Raw genomic sequence first — 16,906 nt, 5'->3', positions numbered from 1 at the left:
ACTCATGATACTGAGGCTTTGAGTGAGTAAGCGTGGTGATCTGTTGCCATGTGGTTAAGGAATTAAGAGAAAAATGTAAAACAACAAATGGAATCTGTCGGCCATTACCTGCCGACTCTGATTTATACCTGGAGTATTATGGAGCTTATGTGTCATTAAATGTTCCCTGAAGAAGGAGAGCAGAGTTACGCACATTCCTACGATTCGCGACATGTTTTGTGTTAGAATCGGGCTTCTCAGGAAACGTTCACGTGAGCACTCCAAGAGCAGAGAGGCCCCTTTCACGGAGCAGACCTCATCCTCACAGTAGTCCGTGGACAAATGCCAAAAGCCGTCAGGGTTGCTACGGCTCCTGATCTTTGGTAAACCAACGGTGCCCTCTCGGCTCTCCAGACTTGGCAGCTCCGCTCCGCGAACATCAAAGTAGGGTCTGACCTTGCATACCAGATGAGGTTTGGATTAACGAGCTCTGCCGACATCAAACAGCAGGATGGCTCCCCCACCAGTCATCACACCCAGCTCAGTCCAGGTTGCAGCAGACAACAAGGGGAAGGAAAAAAGGATCGACATCGACCTTCAGTTTTTGAACATGGTGACCAGGACAGAGCGCAGAGGCAGCGAAAGCGATGGTTCAAAAGCCTCCAATTATCTGATGTGTGGGAGAGCACGATGGGCCGGGCCCGGCGCCAGACAGCATCCTTTACCAAACAAATGGGATTTTGACAGGACACGTCTGCCTGTCGGAGGCTGCGACCCGGCAAACTACCGCTAATGCCGCGGCTGTCTTTCTTCTCCCAGTGAGGAGGGCTAACAGAACGCACAGTCACACGGCGGCACGCCTGCATCATCGCTGGGATGTGGAGTACCGGATCATCCACGACTCACTGAACACCCGGAGCCTGGTAGCCTGAATGGGGACGACACAAACGCAGCACAGTGAAAGCACACGCTCACAGTGTGTTTCTATTTCAATGTCCAGGTGTTTGGGAGTCCTTCCCTGGACTACACCACACCTCAGTGCCCACATGCATGTATTACAGATACTTATTTGAACGTTTGGATGTGGTCTAAGCTCCAACGGACCTTGTTAGGAGACACTTGGACCATAGCAAACGATCGGTGGGCCTCTCTTTAAAAGTGATGTCAACAGGATCAACAGAAGCAGCTTTAAGCAAGCCAGAACACCTGGAGGGTTAGCACTATCCTATGTGGTCCAGCACAGCTGGGCGCAGAATGAATGCTTCATATTCAATAGCACTGACAGATGACTTCATGAGCTCACTTCACTGAGACTGGCAGAGAGAGTGGCAGATTAGAAGTCAACTCTTCTCCCAACAACCCGGTTCCATAGAGAAGCCCTTGAACTTCCACTAGTGAAAGAAAGGTTCAGACAGGCCTGCATGCTGCATCTCAATCATGACCGACACGGGCCACCAGAGAGCAGGGTGTTTTTCACTCCATCAGTCCTCAAGACAACCGCCAGTTGAACAAAGTGATTTATCATCTCCAGAGAAAATGTGTGCTTGATATTTTTGGCAAAGCAAAGGAGGAGCGTGGCTTTGATCAGAGAAATATTTGCTGTGGAATTTAATCAGCGGCGCGGTGGAGGAAAATGATTCGGTTAAAAGAAGAAGGATCATTAAGATAATGGATTGCTGGCGGCTGGAAATCGGCGTCTGAAAGCGCATTGCGGAGCCACCCGTGCCACGCTGAGCGACAAGCCCAGGAGCACAGGTCCAAGTCAGAAGTGACGACGGGCGTGCGCGGCTGTGCATCCCGCAGTCTGCAGCTGGTATTAGCAGGCACCCAGCGGCCTGTCAGCACGCATTACTGCTCGCACAAATCACAGAGCGGCCAGCGCCGCGGAGACCACAGACGCTGCTCCTGCTCCTCAGACGTGATAACGGGAGGCAAAAGCGTGAATAAGAAGGTTATTGAAGATGAAAGAGGAAGCAACATCTTGGACTTATTTCACCTGTCAGCAGGAATTAATACTAATGTGCTCACTGTGTTTCATGCCTCCTTGTTTTTCTATTGATTTGGTACATTAGACAGCTCACCGGTTGACGAGCCACATTCTTCAGAACTCATATTCAGTTTTCTGCAACGATGATGTTTGTTTTGCGACACTGCAAAGACTCAAATGTTCTCAACCAAGCACATGCTCCACTCTGCTCTCTCCTAGTCTCTGTAAGTGAGAATGTCTAAATATGTCTTTGGGTGTCATGTTCTCCGGCCCGCAAGCGCAACAGAGCTAGCATTTGCAGGGCATTTCAGCACAATGCAGAAATACAGTAAGGTTCACGTTCAAGCCGGAACATGTGCTTCAATTGAAAACCTTATGCATCAGTACAGGATGCCATATGTCACACCATGGGAGAGATTTGTTGCAACCACAGGAGGAGTCGGACCTGCAACCCTCTTGCTGTGAGACTGAAAACCTTCCACAATGTCAGAATGCCAAACAGGGTGCAATGGAAATGAGGGATGTTGAAGCATTTAGCGTAAGCACCAAACACATGGCAACACTCGCTGCAGAACAAGACTTGGGAACGCAGGCTTCATTACAGCTCAAAGCAACAACCAGCTCGCTGTGACTATCAACACGAGAGTGCGCATGCCAAGGGAAGGGGAGTAGATGAAACTATTATTATATTTTCCGCCGATCAGGAGTCTAATCCTCCTGGGAGCTTCCACACCATGACACACAAGACCTGAAATAGGTGGAAATCCAGCCAGCTCGCGGCCTGATGGCCACCGAACTAATGCTGTGGTATCAGTGCAAAGTCGGGGAGGGATTAGCGTCACACGCAGGAGATCCACACAGACAGTGGCATCAAAGGCCAGCGTGGGCACCCTCGCCCCTCGCACTGCCGCCCGGTGACAAGTCGGGGGATTTGTCTGCTGCGTGGGTACACAGCGGGCCGGCTCTGAGGATGAGGCGCATCATTACGCACTAAACACAAGTCAAACAGAATACAGGCTTTCTGGTGCCCCGCTGTCTGCCCCGCCAGAACACAGGGAGGGTGGGGAGAGGGAGGTCACACCACTACCGCAACCAATATATTAAACTGCAACCGAGAAGTTGAACCTGGTTCAATCCTGCGCCTGTGACAGCAGAAACGCGGGTCAAGATGATCATACGAACATGGTTTAACGTAGCATAACCAAAGACTGGTTCAGGGGCCATTTGAGGCCCTTGATCGAGCTCCGGGTAACTATCTTCAGGTGTACAGTTCACGCAGCTTTTCTACAAGCCGTCAGAGTGTGGACAGTGGGAGGACATGCGTAGCATTGCAGCAGGTGTTGCACAACCACGTTTTCCCAGCAGAGGCAAGGGCACAGGCGTCCACCAGCCGACTCTCAGGGCTCCACGTGTGTCACCTCGCCTCCGGCCGAGCGCCACACAGAGCAGATGAAGGGCTGAGAGTTTTTCACAGCGGCTCATATCAGACCACGACTGATGGTATCCATGGCAACTGTGATGCAGAAGACACTGCTGTTTGAGGCAACATGGATGAATCAGAAAAATGAGCCAGAGCGAGATAACCATGTCATCAAGCTTGGAAAATACCCTACAAAAAAAAAAAAAAACCAAAATCTAACCTACTGCTGCAGGTAGCTTCACTTTGTCTTAGAATAATAGTAAGCCTTGAAGTAGTAACTATTGTTCTGTCGCAGTAATATTTTTTCACCATATTTGAGAATGACTTTGTTTCGATTATTATGAGTTAGTTTGAGGCAGAAAATGAGTTGAACTTAAAATGGGTGGATTAATGACAGTATTAATGAAAATACAGATCAAATACTTCAGTCGTATTTCGACATGAGATTTGACATTAATTGGTTGACTGTTCTTCGGGGGGGGGTTTGTGGCTGTACACTTACATGTCATGACTCATCGTTGCGACGATATCAACACGGAAACCGCACAGTTCACTGTGGAATATTTGCGCCCCCAGTACTCGGATCAATGTGTCGCCGCTCGAAAACCCACACCCCTTCGTTCATCTGTTCATGACGTCATATCAAGTTAGAATAAAGCACAGTCACGTGTTGAAAAGCGTCTCAGTGTTGTTTTATTGTACGAATATATACTGTAGAATAAATAGCCAACGTCCTTAATTTACAGGATGAGACGAGTCCAGGCGCGACTCGGAGTCCGTGTTGTCCATAAATACAAAAGTGTGCTGCGGTCAGGTGGACTCGGGTTACAATAATACTGCCTGCGTTCGGACCCAGATACATTCCTACACTCGGCGGGGCACGGGAGGGCTCGTGGCTGGAGTTCAGCTGGGGCACGAGCACTGGCAGTCCGTGATGATCGGGTACTGCACCGGGATCCAGCCGCACTTGAGCCCCGCTTTGCGCTGCACGCACCTCCACCGGAGTATGGTCAGGTGGGTCGAGTTGGAGGGTTTGCACGTCATGCCCTCCGGCACCGAGCACGAGCGCTTGCTGAGGCAGCTGCCCACGCGCACGAAGCGCGGCCAGAAGCGGTTGCCCAGGTCGGTCCAGGTGCTGAGGACCGGGCAGAAGGAGTACGCCCACAGCCACTGCTGCAGCCGGCGCTTCAGCTTCTTGTTGGGCTTGTGCTTCTTTCCGAACTGGACGTCCAAGTCCAGCGCCCGGATCTCCTTGGGCAGAACTCCGGAGGGCTTCTGCACCTCCAGCTCGTCCAGCTCTTCGTCCCCGTTGTTCTTGTCGTCCAGCGGGGGCGAGATGGAGAGGTAACGGCTGTCAAAGTCTCCCAGGACGCTCCTGAGGTCAGTCTCGTTCAGGTCCCGCTCTCTCGGGTCAAAGACGGGATCCGGGTCCTCCTTAAGCTCCACCAGCGGCAGGCTGTCACTCGGGATGGGTCGTAGGAAATAGTAGTGCTGACAAAGTCCGGAGTCCAGCATCAGTCCGAGGGACAGAACCAGCAGATACACGGCCACTGGCTGCGGGTTCTGCTCCATGTTGGAGAGTCGGTGCGCGCGGGGCAGGAGAAGAGGCGCCAGGGTCAGACAAATCCCATGATGAGCCGGGCAGACACTCCGCTGGGGGGTCAGTGGACGGTGTTGGCACGGAGGCGGGTCCGCGGGTTCGGCGCGGTCCGACTCGGCATCGTGTTCGCCTCTCAACTGCGCAGAAGAGCTTGGCGCCGGAGTCCCGAGCGGCGTTATATCCTGCACACTGGGCGTGATGTAATCGGCGTGCCCCGCTTTGAATGTGGGTCTGTTGTCCAGGAGGAGATCCCCCGAGCCTCCTCCGCCTCCTTCCACGGTGGTGGAAGAGGAGGAGGAGGCAATCGTCCGCAGGAGAGACGCCCCCTGCCCGCTTCCCAGATCCCAAATAGATGAGACTAGTGATGCTGTCTTCAGGTCCAGGTATAAAAGCACGGGTCACTTGACTTGGCCCGATCACTAACTATAACAGTGCATTGGCAAGTAAAAAAAAAAAAGCCAAAAGACAGCAGTGGAGAAGAGAAACATGAAATGGAACTAAACATTTTGTGACTTAAACACAACACCGGGAAATGTGCACTTTCACCATGTTTAAAACATGCTATTTGATGATCTATTATTTGAAGACACTTATCGCAAACCATAAATTCTAGAATGGCTTTTAAGTGGTGAATAGCTTGGCCACAAAACATGAAATAGGATTTTAAAAAGGCATTTGAGAACAAGGTACTTCCTTCAACATTTGTATTGCAATAGATGTTTAGAGGGACAAAACAATGCTGTTAACATGTACACGACTCATGAAAAGAATCCAAATCAGAAGGGCCATGATGATTTGCCCTCCTCATCAGCCCCTCTTCACTGCACCTTCCAATCGATGAGAGGTGGCGCTAGAGCAAACCTCATGAGCAGAGCGCGGTGTTCAAGCAGGTCTCAGGTGGAGGAGGAACACATCAGGAGCTTGGCGACTCCGAAGCACCGAGACTTGAGAGCATGTTTACGTTGACTTCTTGGAAGCCATTTACTGCTGCCGGCCGACTCAGACAGGACAATATTTTGGCCTGTTCACCCGCCCCAGCGAGACGCTCAATAAAGCCGGCCAAATTAACTCCCGAGTAAACAACGCTCGCCGAGCAGCAGCCGTGGAAAGTATCACAATTTGAGAAGCTGTCTAAACTCAGAGGATCATTCTCTGAGAAATAATTTAATGGAAGAACTTAGCCAGCTGCTACATCAGCCATAAACCATCCGCCGGAGATAAATGCATCTCTGTTTCTTTTTGAATGAGCTAATTCACGGGGGCGCTGCAGCCGACCGCTCATTTACTTTACGGTCCAATGATGCTGAAAAGTCTGGAAAATGTCACCCTCATATTTTCATCTGGCCCGCTCATATCATAAAGCTCTGCTCCCAGATAAATCAGTCGTTGAGTTCCAATTAAACAAGCTTTAGTAAACAAACGACTTGTTGTAACACACGATGAGACTGAATAAAATGTCTGATCAGAACTCTGTCCGGATCCTTGGGCGTCAGGTCGAGCCAGTGACTGACAAAGCAGCTCAAAAGAACCCTTCGCATCACAGTAATGAAGCAGGGGAACAAACAAGTCAGCAGAGTTTTATAAAAAGAAGACAACGATGGAGAATTCCAGGGGAAAGTAAATAAAGAAAACTGGCGAGAAACCATCAGTTCCATACCTCGCCTAGCCCTCTAAGCCTTCCAGGTACCATGAAGTCGATACAGAAGCCACACGTTGAAGACGTCTATCATGGGGATCACTTAGACAGTCACATGCATCAGCTGGAACGGTAACCTCCAGTAGAGCACCGTCATTCAACACATCACACAACCTCACCAGTCGTCTTTCTCCATCTCCAACTCTTGATCCAACACCGACCCAAGTGCACACCGTGAGGGTGGCCAAAGATCATCACTCGCATGAGCACAAATTCAAGTGCTTCTTCAGCCACCGTCCAAAAACCAGAGACAGGCTCAGGTGCAGCTATGAAGCCACCTGAGGCGGGCGAACCTGAAGACGCCGACTGGATACATGAGCCGACTGAAGAATTCAAAAGGATGTGGGCTCTTCAATGAGTATTGCATTTCAAATGTTTTGGCGCAAGCTAAAACCGAATATGCTTCTCATTATAAGTCATCCGGACTGCCGGCTCATTTAACGCCAACTTGTTTTTGTTTCCCCTAATCCCTTCCTACTGTTTTACCACGGGAACGTTTTGATTGTGAAATATTCCGGCTTGAAAAGAACAGAGCTACTTGAGACAGACGCCGGCTTAATTGGGGAGGATTTGATTCCAGAGTTAACCAAACACAGTTTCCTTGGCTAGTAAACCTGCGGCGTAATGACCTGGCTTGAAACGGGGGGTCTGGTTCAGGAGGACGCTCAAGGATACCAACGGAACCCCCTGTCTGAGTCGCGCTCAGGTCGTCGCGTCGTTCCCTGTTGATTTCTTAGTTAGTGAGGAAGCGCAGACTCTTGGCAAGACCTGGTGCGATGCACGCTCGCGTCCAAAACAACAACAAAGGGGTCGCTGAGCGCTTTCATCAGGCAGAGGGCAAACCACAGACGCTTGGAGAGCAAAGCAGATGTCTGATTTTAAGGTAGATGTGTTGGACAACAACAGCATGATTTGTAGTCAGCTGTATCAGCAGAACGTCTAAGACAAGGTTGTAGGTGGCAAATCTAGACGATGAGACAAATTGGAAAAAACACCCATGAGAAATGCGACCTTATATGCGACAAGTTGACATTTATCTCATATATTCAAGTGGATGTCGCTGAAAATAAGACACACAAGCTCAACCACAGTGACGTCAGTTGGGGAATGAAATTGACTCCAAGTGTCATAACACACTGGACTTCCTGTCGGCACAGAAACATATTGACATTGTATTGACAGAAGAGCGACTTCGGACCAGACAAAGCAGCTTTTCGCGCGGCCTTATCTTCCTCTGCGCGTTGTTTCACACCTCCAGCTAATTGAGTCCACATTGAGGTGCTGAGTACACACAGACGTGAAGTGGCTGCCACTGTTTACTCTGGCACACTGAGGTGAGCTATTTGTTAGTTTGTTTAGCACTTTTGATTTCCATTCCTCAGCACAGAGTCACAACAATCCCAGCATCAGAGGACTCGCTGTGACACCAAGCACCTCCGTAAGGCTGTAGCTCTGTCATCCGTCATACTCCTGCTTCATTTCATGAAAGACTTCTGACACTTTAATACGCTGACTTGTCGGCGGAAAAAAGAGTCACTAATTACTCTCAATTTACAAAAATATATCAACAGCAGACATAAATAAACCCAATTTGTGTGTACTTCAGTGTCACAATAAAAAATAGAAACAAATGGACACACATGAAACATTTCTATAACTAGGTGAATAAATTCCTGTGGTACCATAATAAAATATTTTATATTGGCTTGCTTTAATAAAATTAAAACATTCTCGGAACAATAAAACCCGAAGAGTAGTCAAAGTTTATTGATATCATCTCCCTCTATTTCTGACTAACTTATGTTCGCTACACGTGCTTCACTCAGGTTTTGTTTTATTTTTGTAAAACTGGCCAGCACTCCTCCACTCTCATAGCTGCTGGTCTTGAAAACCACGGTTGTGTATTGGAGGCCGAGCAACAAAACAACACAGAGTGGATTTAAATTGCTTTTCTGACTGAAGTAAAATATTTGTTTTGCAAACGACTTCCTGCTCCTTTTAATGACTTGATAGAGGCGGCATGTTGACAAGTCTCACCTTCCCTCTGAGAGGTTCAGACATCCCAGGTGTTCATATCGCTGAGACTTCATCAGATTTAACTCTAGCACTGCAGTCCAACTGAATGGACTGCATGGACTGACCGGGTCTGTATTTCAGTTTTTAAAGGTGAGGCAAGTGGAGAAACGCACACTGCCTCTTGGAGCATACGTTTCACTCAGAGAGACACATGGAAGTCCCAGAGCTCCTACTAAAACCAGGCACCACCTTGGAAAATGAAGGACCAGTGACTTTATCAGGACACACGACTGTATCCAACCACGACCCTGATTGGGTTCTCTGTGAAGAGCCTGAGATTATCAGCTTCCATATATCATCATGCTCTTGGACCTTCGATTCTCTCCTAAGCCAATGAGTTCTTCATTTGGGGTCAGAGAGTCCCTCTGACGCACCAGATGACCTGGCGACATCAGGCACAAAGCAGTGTCTGGGCGCTCTTTGAATGGAGGTCACTGGAAGGTCTCAACATGTTCAGGAAAAACTAGTGCGAGAACAACTCTGTGTTCTCTTTGGGTTCCCTTTCTCAAGGTCCTTCTTCTTTTCACCTTCCTCCGTTTCTGCTGCAAGTCAGGAACGTTCCCATTTAGCGGGGAATGTTATCACATCGGCGACTGAAGCTGATCCAATGACAATCCAACCAGGGTGAGTTTCGCTCCGGTGAGAGAACTGTCCAACAGCTGAATACTCACTGTTCCAGGAGCGAGGTCGCCAAAGATGCCCACATGACCTCGTTCAAGTCAACAATTCTCAATCAGCCAATTCTGTCTGGAATCATCCATTGTAATGATGGATGACTCGGCGCGCCATCAACCTGTCTCACAACTTAAATGAAGCTTGTCAGCCAGTGTGAACTCGCAGCAGGCATTCTCTGAGCCAGGAGAACGCCACTCCAAGCCAAGCCCTTTGCCGTCATACGACGACGCAGCAGGAGAATTTCTCCAGCACTTTGGGAGCTGCAGTTGTGCCAGATGCATGACGAACAGGCAGAGTCAGTGCTGCTGGCGGATGGCGGTGGTGAGGAGGTGGGGGACTAGGGGGGGTCGCGGCGTCTCCAGACCGACAACACAGGCGGCTGTTTGTGCCCCCACAAGCACCCGACAAACTCCACCCTGCAATCTGATTCTCACTTCATAAATCAAGACGCCCGTCCTTGGGTGAATTCATCTCTCTGTCTGTTAATCGCTGCGTTATTCTTCACCTGCGACAACACCAAGCTAGGCCTCGCAGCGGCTCCTTCACCAGAGAGTCAGGCCAGGTCTGCTGGCTCACATTTTCAACTCCGCTGGCAGCTAAAATAGTTCCAAAAATAAGAACACTAATTGGCCAAGTGTTTATTTCTGTATGGGAGAACTACTCTAAGTGTTTTTAGCAGGTTGTTTGTGGCGCGATGGTTTCACAGGTCTTCCTGGGAGGTATGGCTCAGTCTCCCTGCGCGGAAAAAAGTCCCTTCTATTTTTAATAAATAAGGCCTTTTATGCAAAACTGGTAATACAGTATAGATGTGTGTGAAGCTGGCAAGGCAACATGTGACATCATGAGCGTTGACTCATGAGCAGATGACTGATGCACAGTCGCCTCGTCCGTGTTGACCAATAGCAGTATAGCTGTCTGTTGCTGTGGTGGGGGTGGGGGAGGTGGGGGGGTAGGTCTAGCAATGAAACAAGTGTTTCTACGCATTGCTCTGGGTTGTCAGCTCAACACAGTGCAGACCTCTGTCACCTCAGCGGGAGGCTTGGACATCGGGAGGTGAGCCAAGTCTGGGGACCATTGCCGGTGCAATGGTGACTTCACCTATTTAGCGCTCCGGACAAGAAGATCTTTCATGTGGTCACAAATGGCATCACAGGGTGGTCAGGTACTTGATGGCTAAAGCACTAGAGGAGGACAGTAGCCTCTCTGCATGTCTGCATCTCAGCTGCTCTCAGTTCTCAACAGTAATACATATAGCATATGAGATGGCTTTCACTGCCAGATTAAAAAAAGACTTTCCCCCTCCAAAACAGCAGAGGCAGACTTGTAGCTGCCTCCTCCGCAAGACAAGAGGCTCTGAGAACCTACAGCAGCACACGGGCCTGTATTAGGTGGGATCAGTCAACCTGGACTGACAGTGGGGAGAGTGGGATTTGAAGGGTGACAGAGTGGCGGGGGCCAGTCGGGAGGTTCGGGTGTGCAGTAGTACTCTGCACTGCCGTGGAAGGGGTTAACACGAGACAGTAAAGTGAATCCAGATGTGCTGTTATTATTAATATCTCTGGCTGATGAATGGGAAGGTAAAATTACAGGCGCCAGCCAGGGAGGCCCCGCGTGCTGCCCTGCCACCCAGACGCTCTGCTGCTCACCTCCGAGGCTGCGAGCAGACTGCAGCAGTGCAAGACGTCAAAACACAGAGGCACCGCTGTCACCTATGTTGGGGGACTGAAGACTCGACTGATGCGCATTCATTGACCCAGTCACCACCGTCTATCTCCGTGCTCTTCATCACAAGCGCCACATCATCTTCTGCAATCAGCACCAACAACAGGAGGAGTTCCTTTGCCACATGGTCCTTCTCTGCCTCACGTCAGTGGCCATCGCCATCTTCAATCCGGGGTCGAAGTCAACCACCCTTTCCGGCCACTGGAACTGTGATTTGGTTTGTGACGAGTTTGTACACTTCTTCACCACTGATGCTGATGCCATTGTTCTACCGTCGTCCGCTCACTCACAAACAAGACTTGGAGCGATAAAACTCACTGGCCGTGTGCAATTGAAGATGTGACTCCACCAGTTTTAAATTAAAAACGGCCACCAACCCCACAACCATAACTTTGCGCCTACTCACAAATTAGTTGGACGTCTTGTAAGCGAACCATTGAAAGTCAACTTTCTCCAATCTATCAAATCGAAAGTGAAGACACCTGGTCCCCACAACTTGTGAATTGTGACACCATGTGAGTGGGCGTCCATGACGGAGCCTCTGGGTCAACAGTGAAACCAGGGTAAAGTAGGACCGAATGATGAGCGTTTTCGGCTGTTTCCAAAGCAACATTTGTGCTGTACTCAGTGAAGTTTATCGATGGATGTTCATGAGAAATGGTGAGGGATGGAAAGTCAACGTCTCCAGGTGGATGATCCGGTGAGAGACAAGCATAAATCCGGAGCAGGAGAGATGGAGCCTGGCAGCCGCAGGGGCTGTTGTTTTAGCCATCAGACGCACTGCTGCAGGCAAGGGGGGCTGTCAGTGGTTGTGGGTGGGAATTGGAGGAAGTGGGGGTGCGTCTAAGGTTGCTGCTGTCCCCAAGCAGTCGTCGGGGATCTCACACTGAAAGTCCCCCTGTCGCTGTCTGCCCCTTCCAAAGCCTCCCTCCTCACCACATGGGGCTACTGCCATGCCATCACATGACAGCGCGGAAGACACCCCCACGCTGGCTCTACGCACCATCTTTTGTGCCTTCTCAACACAGAACTACCAGACAAATTATGCTTAATGACGGCCACTGGTTGCCAGAGGAATGGTTGCTTTGTTGCTGCTGCCAAGTGTGTAAATGTTAAGAGAGAGAACGTTCACAGCCAGCGCTCTGTCGGGCAGAGCAGTCCATGTGCACTTGGGATTGAAGGTAAAGGACGATGGCAGCACATCGATCAATTAACCAAAGTCATCCCAGACGCCTCTGGTCCTCAGGCGAGTGGTGTCGATGTGCGTTTTTGAATGATCCTGGTTCTGCGTCCATACAAATACTCATCATCATCATCGTCGTTGAATGCTCTCTTAGCCAGCATCAATGAAGACGTTAAAGCCACGTCACGTGCGATGTTCCATTCTCATCAATCGACGATGCAGCCGTATCCAAAAACGGTCCCAAAATCCCATTCAACCCTGTCTGATCAGGCTTGGAGTTCAATTCCAAAGCAACGGTACAAACAGGAAAACCTGAATTGATTCCTCCTCATCGAAAGTGAGCAGCGCTGGTAAGGCGGACGGTGCCAGCTAGGATTTCCACTAATTCTAGGGCTCTGAAAAATGAGGAGTGGCAAGGAGAGGAGACTTTTTAAAAAAGCTGGAGTCAGTCTGATTGCTCCCCGAGGAGACATTTTCACCCCGGTGTCCCACAAATGACATGTTTGTAGGTAACACAATCTGCTTTCTTTAGGAGGTGACGCTGGAGAGGGACGCATTCTTCCCCAGGGGCCTGAAGACAAACTAAGAGTGCTGTGCTTTATCTTCCTTCTGCCAAACACAAATACAGGATCATCTGATTCAGCCTGATTTATACACACACGCAGACACATAATCAGATGCTATCTCAGTGTGCGCCGTGTGCAGTATCACCCGGATCATTTGGGGCTGCAAATATTTTCACAGTGGAACCTGATCTGAGGCTTCTTGTGGGAAAATACATGGGGCGTCTGTGTTTCACAAGGGCAAATTAACAGGCAATTTGTATCATCTAGAAGTGTATGAGTTCAAATTAGAGCGTCGCATAAACACAGAAACAAAGGCATTTTCCACTGCTGCGGGCAGCGCAGTGTTTGCTTTCTGAAGCATATTTCTCACACAGAGTGCGATGCAAAGACTTGCATGGCGCCTCACAAGGATCGGCACGAGACGGTGGCTGAATACGCCTCGAAATAAACTGAGATCAAAGGAGCCAGAATGTCATGACAATGACTTTGGTTGGAAGATAATCAGAGTTGTCAGGTGGTGTTTAGCGTTGGAAGCCTAAATATGTTCAACATCAATCACATAAGTAAAGAGATCAGGACTGTTTCCAGTGAACGCAACGAATCACCTCAAGTGTGTCTCGAGCTTACTTCGGTCTTGTGACTCAGCAAGATCAGAAAGATCGTCCTTGTGAAGATTGAATTGACTGACAATAATAATAGCACCATTTCTTCGATATATCACCTTTTAGGCTGAAGGGCTTTGCATAACACAGAATTAAAATGAACACAAAGTGCATGATGCGACAACACAAAACACAGATCACCAAAAGAGTCAATGAAAATCCGTTCTCGATGTGCCGAGTTGGTGCGTCGCTAACGTGTCAGCATCAGCAATCATGTACGTTTGCTGCATCAGTTGAATGGCGACTCAGATGGAGACTCTGTGTGACTGGCCTCACAGTGACACGTTTCCCAGCCCCAGAGTTCACCCAGCAGGGGACAAGATTGAGAAACATGCGGCGATTGTAGAGAAGGGCTGCTCTTTGGTGTGAGGACTGTGAACTGTCCTGCTGACCCCCGCGACCCCTTTGATCACCAGACCCTGGTGACAGTGCGCCATTCCACGCCAAGTTGCCGTGTGACAACACCATCTATCAATCGAGGCTTCCCTGGAGAACCCAGGTTTATCTGGGGGAATAATTAGTTGATGAATTGGCTCATCAATCAACCGCAGTTTCATCATCAGAAGTTGTTTTAATAAGGCGGAGAGGACTGCTCCGTGAGTGTCCCATCACCAGATCAGGAGGATAGACGGACGGATGACAGACAGGGCATTCAAAATCAAGGGTTTCCCAGCACCCAGATATGAAGCCGAAGTTTACAGCACAAAGTAAACACAGCCTGACATCAAAGTCAGTAGGTTCACCCTAACTTCTCAGTTAACCATTAAGCCCGACCAACAAAAATGGTCCAACAAGACAGCAAGAAGCACAACGTCATGCGATTGTCCTCCAACACATCACCTTTGTGGTTTTCTGCAATTACACGACAACACACAACAACCGCTCAGGTTTAAAGTAAGTCCAGTGAGAGCATGTGTGACCCGTGTGTGAAGCCTGGAGAGAGAGACACGCACGCACGCACGCACGCACGCACGCACGCACGCACGCTTCCAGATCAAAGAAATTCCCAGACTGTGAAAGCCATCGTCGTGCCGTCGACCTGAAGGATTGACAGAGATAGCGACACAGATGAGAGGCGGACAAGAGTCCATCGCGACATACGTCTAAGCCCAATGGGTGCAACAGCCGAGACATGCAGCTTAAAATCTTCAACAGCTCTCAGCATCCAAGATGCTGGACCCTGTGGACGGGAGCTGGTGCTTTATTAAAGAAAAACACCCGTCCTGGTTAAACAGCCATATGAAGAAGAAGAAGACGTGGACGCCTGAGCCACGCACACGTTGGTTTTAAAGGTCTGCTCATTCTTCAACGGGTCGGAGGATTAAATCCTCACACGAGCGCTCGGAGTGAAAATACCACTCAGGCCCGGGGAAATTTCAGATGCAGTTATGAGTGAAAGAGTTTTCTGTAAACGTCAAGTCATCAAAAGGAAGTAAGAGCTTTGCATGTAGCATGGACGTCAGACTGCACGTCTGCACAGCACTGATCGAACACAGAGTCATATTCCGTGATGAAGCACACACTCAGAGTCAGAGAAGTGTCTGGCGTGTGAGGAATGATGGCAATGGAGGAACGCCTTGTGAAGTTGTGTGTTGGGATGTGATGACTTGAATTCCACTCCAAGCAGTCAAGTGAATTGTGCTGCACATGCATGACAAGCATCCTCTTTTGCTGTTGTCTTCGGGAGAGGATTGATGAAACAAGAAAAACTGCCCTCATTTAGTCCAAGACAACAGAGCAACAGGAGACCCGCTTCACATTCATGACTTTACATGCAAGTCTCTGAGCATTTTTGTCTCTCGATGTTTGGTCGCTGGAAGACCTCTAGGTGCCCATCAGCTCTAGCATTTCAGGAGAGACTACAAACACTTGCAGCCAGAGCGTCTGGGCCTCCACCAAGCTCCTGGGTCCAGTAACAAAACAAGCCAACTAATTGGACACAAATTGAATCTTTTTTATGGACACAAGTCTCAGTTTGTTAACTCGCCTTTGTTTGTGGATGCAGAGAGCCTTGCTGGCGAGCTGACGGCATGGAGAACCGTGAGCAGCGGCAACAGCAAACGACGTCTGCGCCACCATTGTTTAAGTTGCATTCTTTCTCAGAAATAAAGGAGCGGAGGAGACAGACATCCTGGTACCACGGCTGCAGGTCCACAATCAAGCTTGGTGCAGTGTGTGCAGACAGGTAATCATCAGTCAGACGGAGCGATGCTGCTGCGACCAGACTCCGGAGATCGGGACTCAAACTGTGAACAAAACTATGCAAATGAACTTTTATGCTAGCTCAGGCTGAAACGGCTAGCCCAGTTCACTTCCTGAACATTCACATGAGGATCATTCGTTTTCCAATGCGCACACCATTTCGTGCCGACACAAAACAGTTATCTGGAGTCTTCCATGATATAAGAATAACTAGTTCAGGTCACACTTTTTATCGTCACATTCCGCCCGTCAGTCATCTCCGGCATCTCGTATTATTCCAGCTGCAGAAACACAAGCAACCTCACACAATGGACAGTGCGCCGACACATTTTTTTAGTCACATTGCTTTTTATGTTTACTAGTATTCATTCATTCATTTTCAACACGTTTGTACTTGCTATTTCGTTTCATTAGAAAGATCATTATGTACAAAATAAGTCTGTGGTCGAGATGTTTTTCAAACAGTTTGACACACAGAGATGACGCGGAAATGCTCAAACATTTGTCAGCGTGAACTCAACTCTGACGGTCAAAATTTTAAGAACAAACTAAAGACGCAGTCGACGTTTGTTTGCTCCCAAGTGTCGTGTCTAAGGAACGCACAAGACGAGGGGTGACTGACCTCTGAGTCCGTAAATCAGCCTGCACCCCGAGACATCTCATTTGCCTATTTTGGGGGGTTTATTGGTCCCAGAATGCCCACCGATCCATCTCAGACCAACACGTTTACTAGAGAATACACTGTTGAGAAGTTTATAGAAGAGCACTTAAGTTCACAGACGGGTTTACGGCTGGCTCCATGCACTCGGTGTGAAATAACAAACATTTCTCTTAAAACAGTTTGACTGGCCCCCGAAAGAAAGTGAAAGGTTAGCGAAAGACAAACAGCAGAGGAGACACTGAGATTCATATCTGCGGTTAGAAAAACATTGTCATCTTTGGTGTCCTTGCGTTCTCTGACTCCGCTGTCGCTGGAGCTTAATTTGATAATTACAGAGTCAGAAGGCAGCACGGCGGAGAGAGAGAGGGAAAACGGTGACTGCAGGGTAAACAAGACGTCTGACGAAAATGAAGAGACCAGCGATTATGTCATCAACACATAATTGCAAGTGATGGAGACAAGACCGGTGACTGCCTT

General features: G+C 49.0%; 2 protein-coding genes across 8 annotated transcripts in view; both read right to left on the bottom strand.

Moving 5' to 3' along the window:
- LOC128750661 (RNA binding protein fox-1 homolog 3-like) overlaps positions 1-16,906 on the bottom strand; it is a 239,191-nt gene that overhangs the window by 217,052 nt on the left and 5,233 nt on the right. The window lies entirely within an intron of this gene.
- Positions 2,991-5,950, bottom strand: nog1 (noggin 1). The gene has a single exon (XM_053851163.1). It carries the CDS (start codon positions 4,956-4,958, stop codon positions 4,290-4,292), a length of 669 nt encoding a protein of 222 aa, XP_053707138.1. The 5' UTR covers positions 4,959-5,950; the 3' UTR covers positions 2,991-4,289.

The sequence above is a fragment of the Synchiropus splendidus genome, chromosome 19, assembly GCF_027744825.2.
Source record: "Synchiropus splendidus isolate RoL2022-P1 chromosome 19, RoL_Sspl_1.0, whole genome shotgun sequence".
Lineage (NCBI taxonomy): Eukaryota > Metazoa > Chordata > Actinopteri > Syngnathiformes > Callionymidae > Synchiropus > Synchiropus splendidus.
This window is presented reverse-complemented; position numbering and strand designations above follow the sequence as displayed.

What these genes read in the sequence shown, in the direction of transcription:
- nog1 (XM_053851163.1), bottom strand. Translation starts at nt 4,958, where the DNA reads ATGGAGCAGAACCCGCAGCCAGTGGCCGTGTATCTGCTGGTTCTGTCC.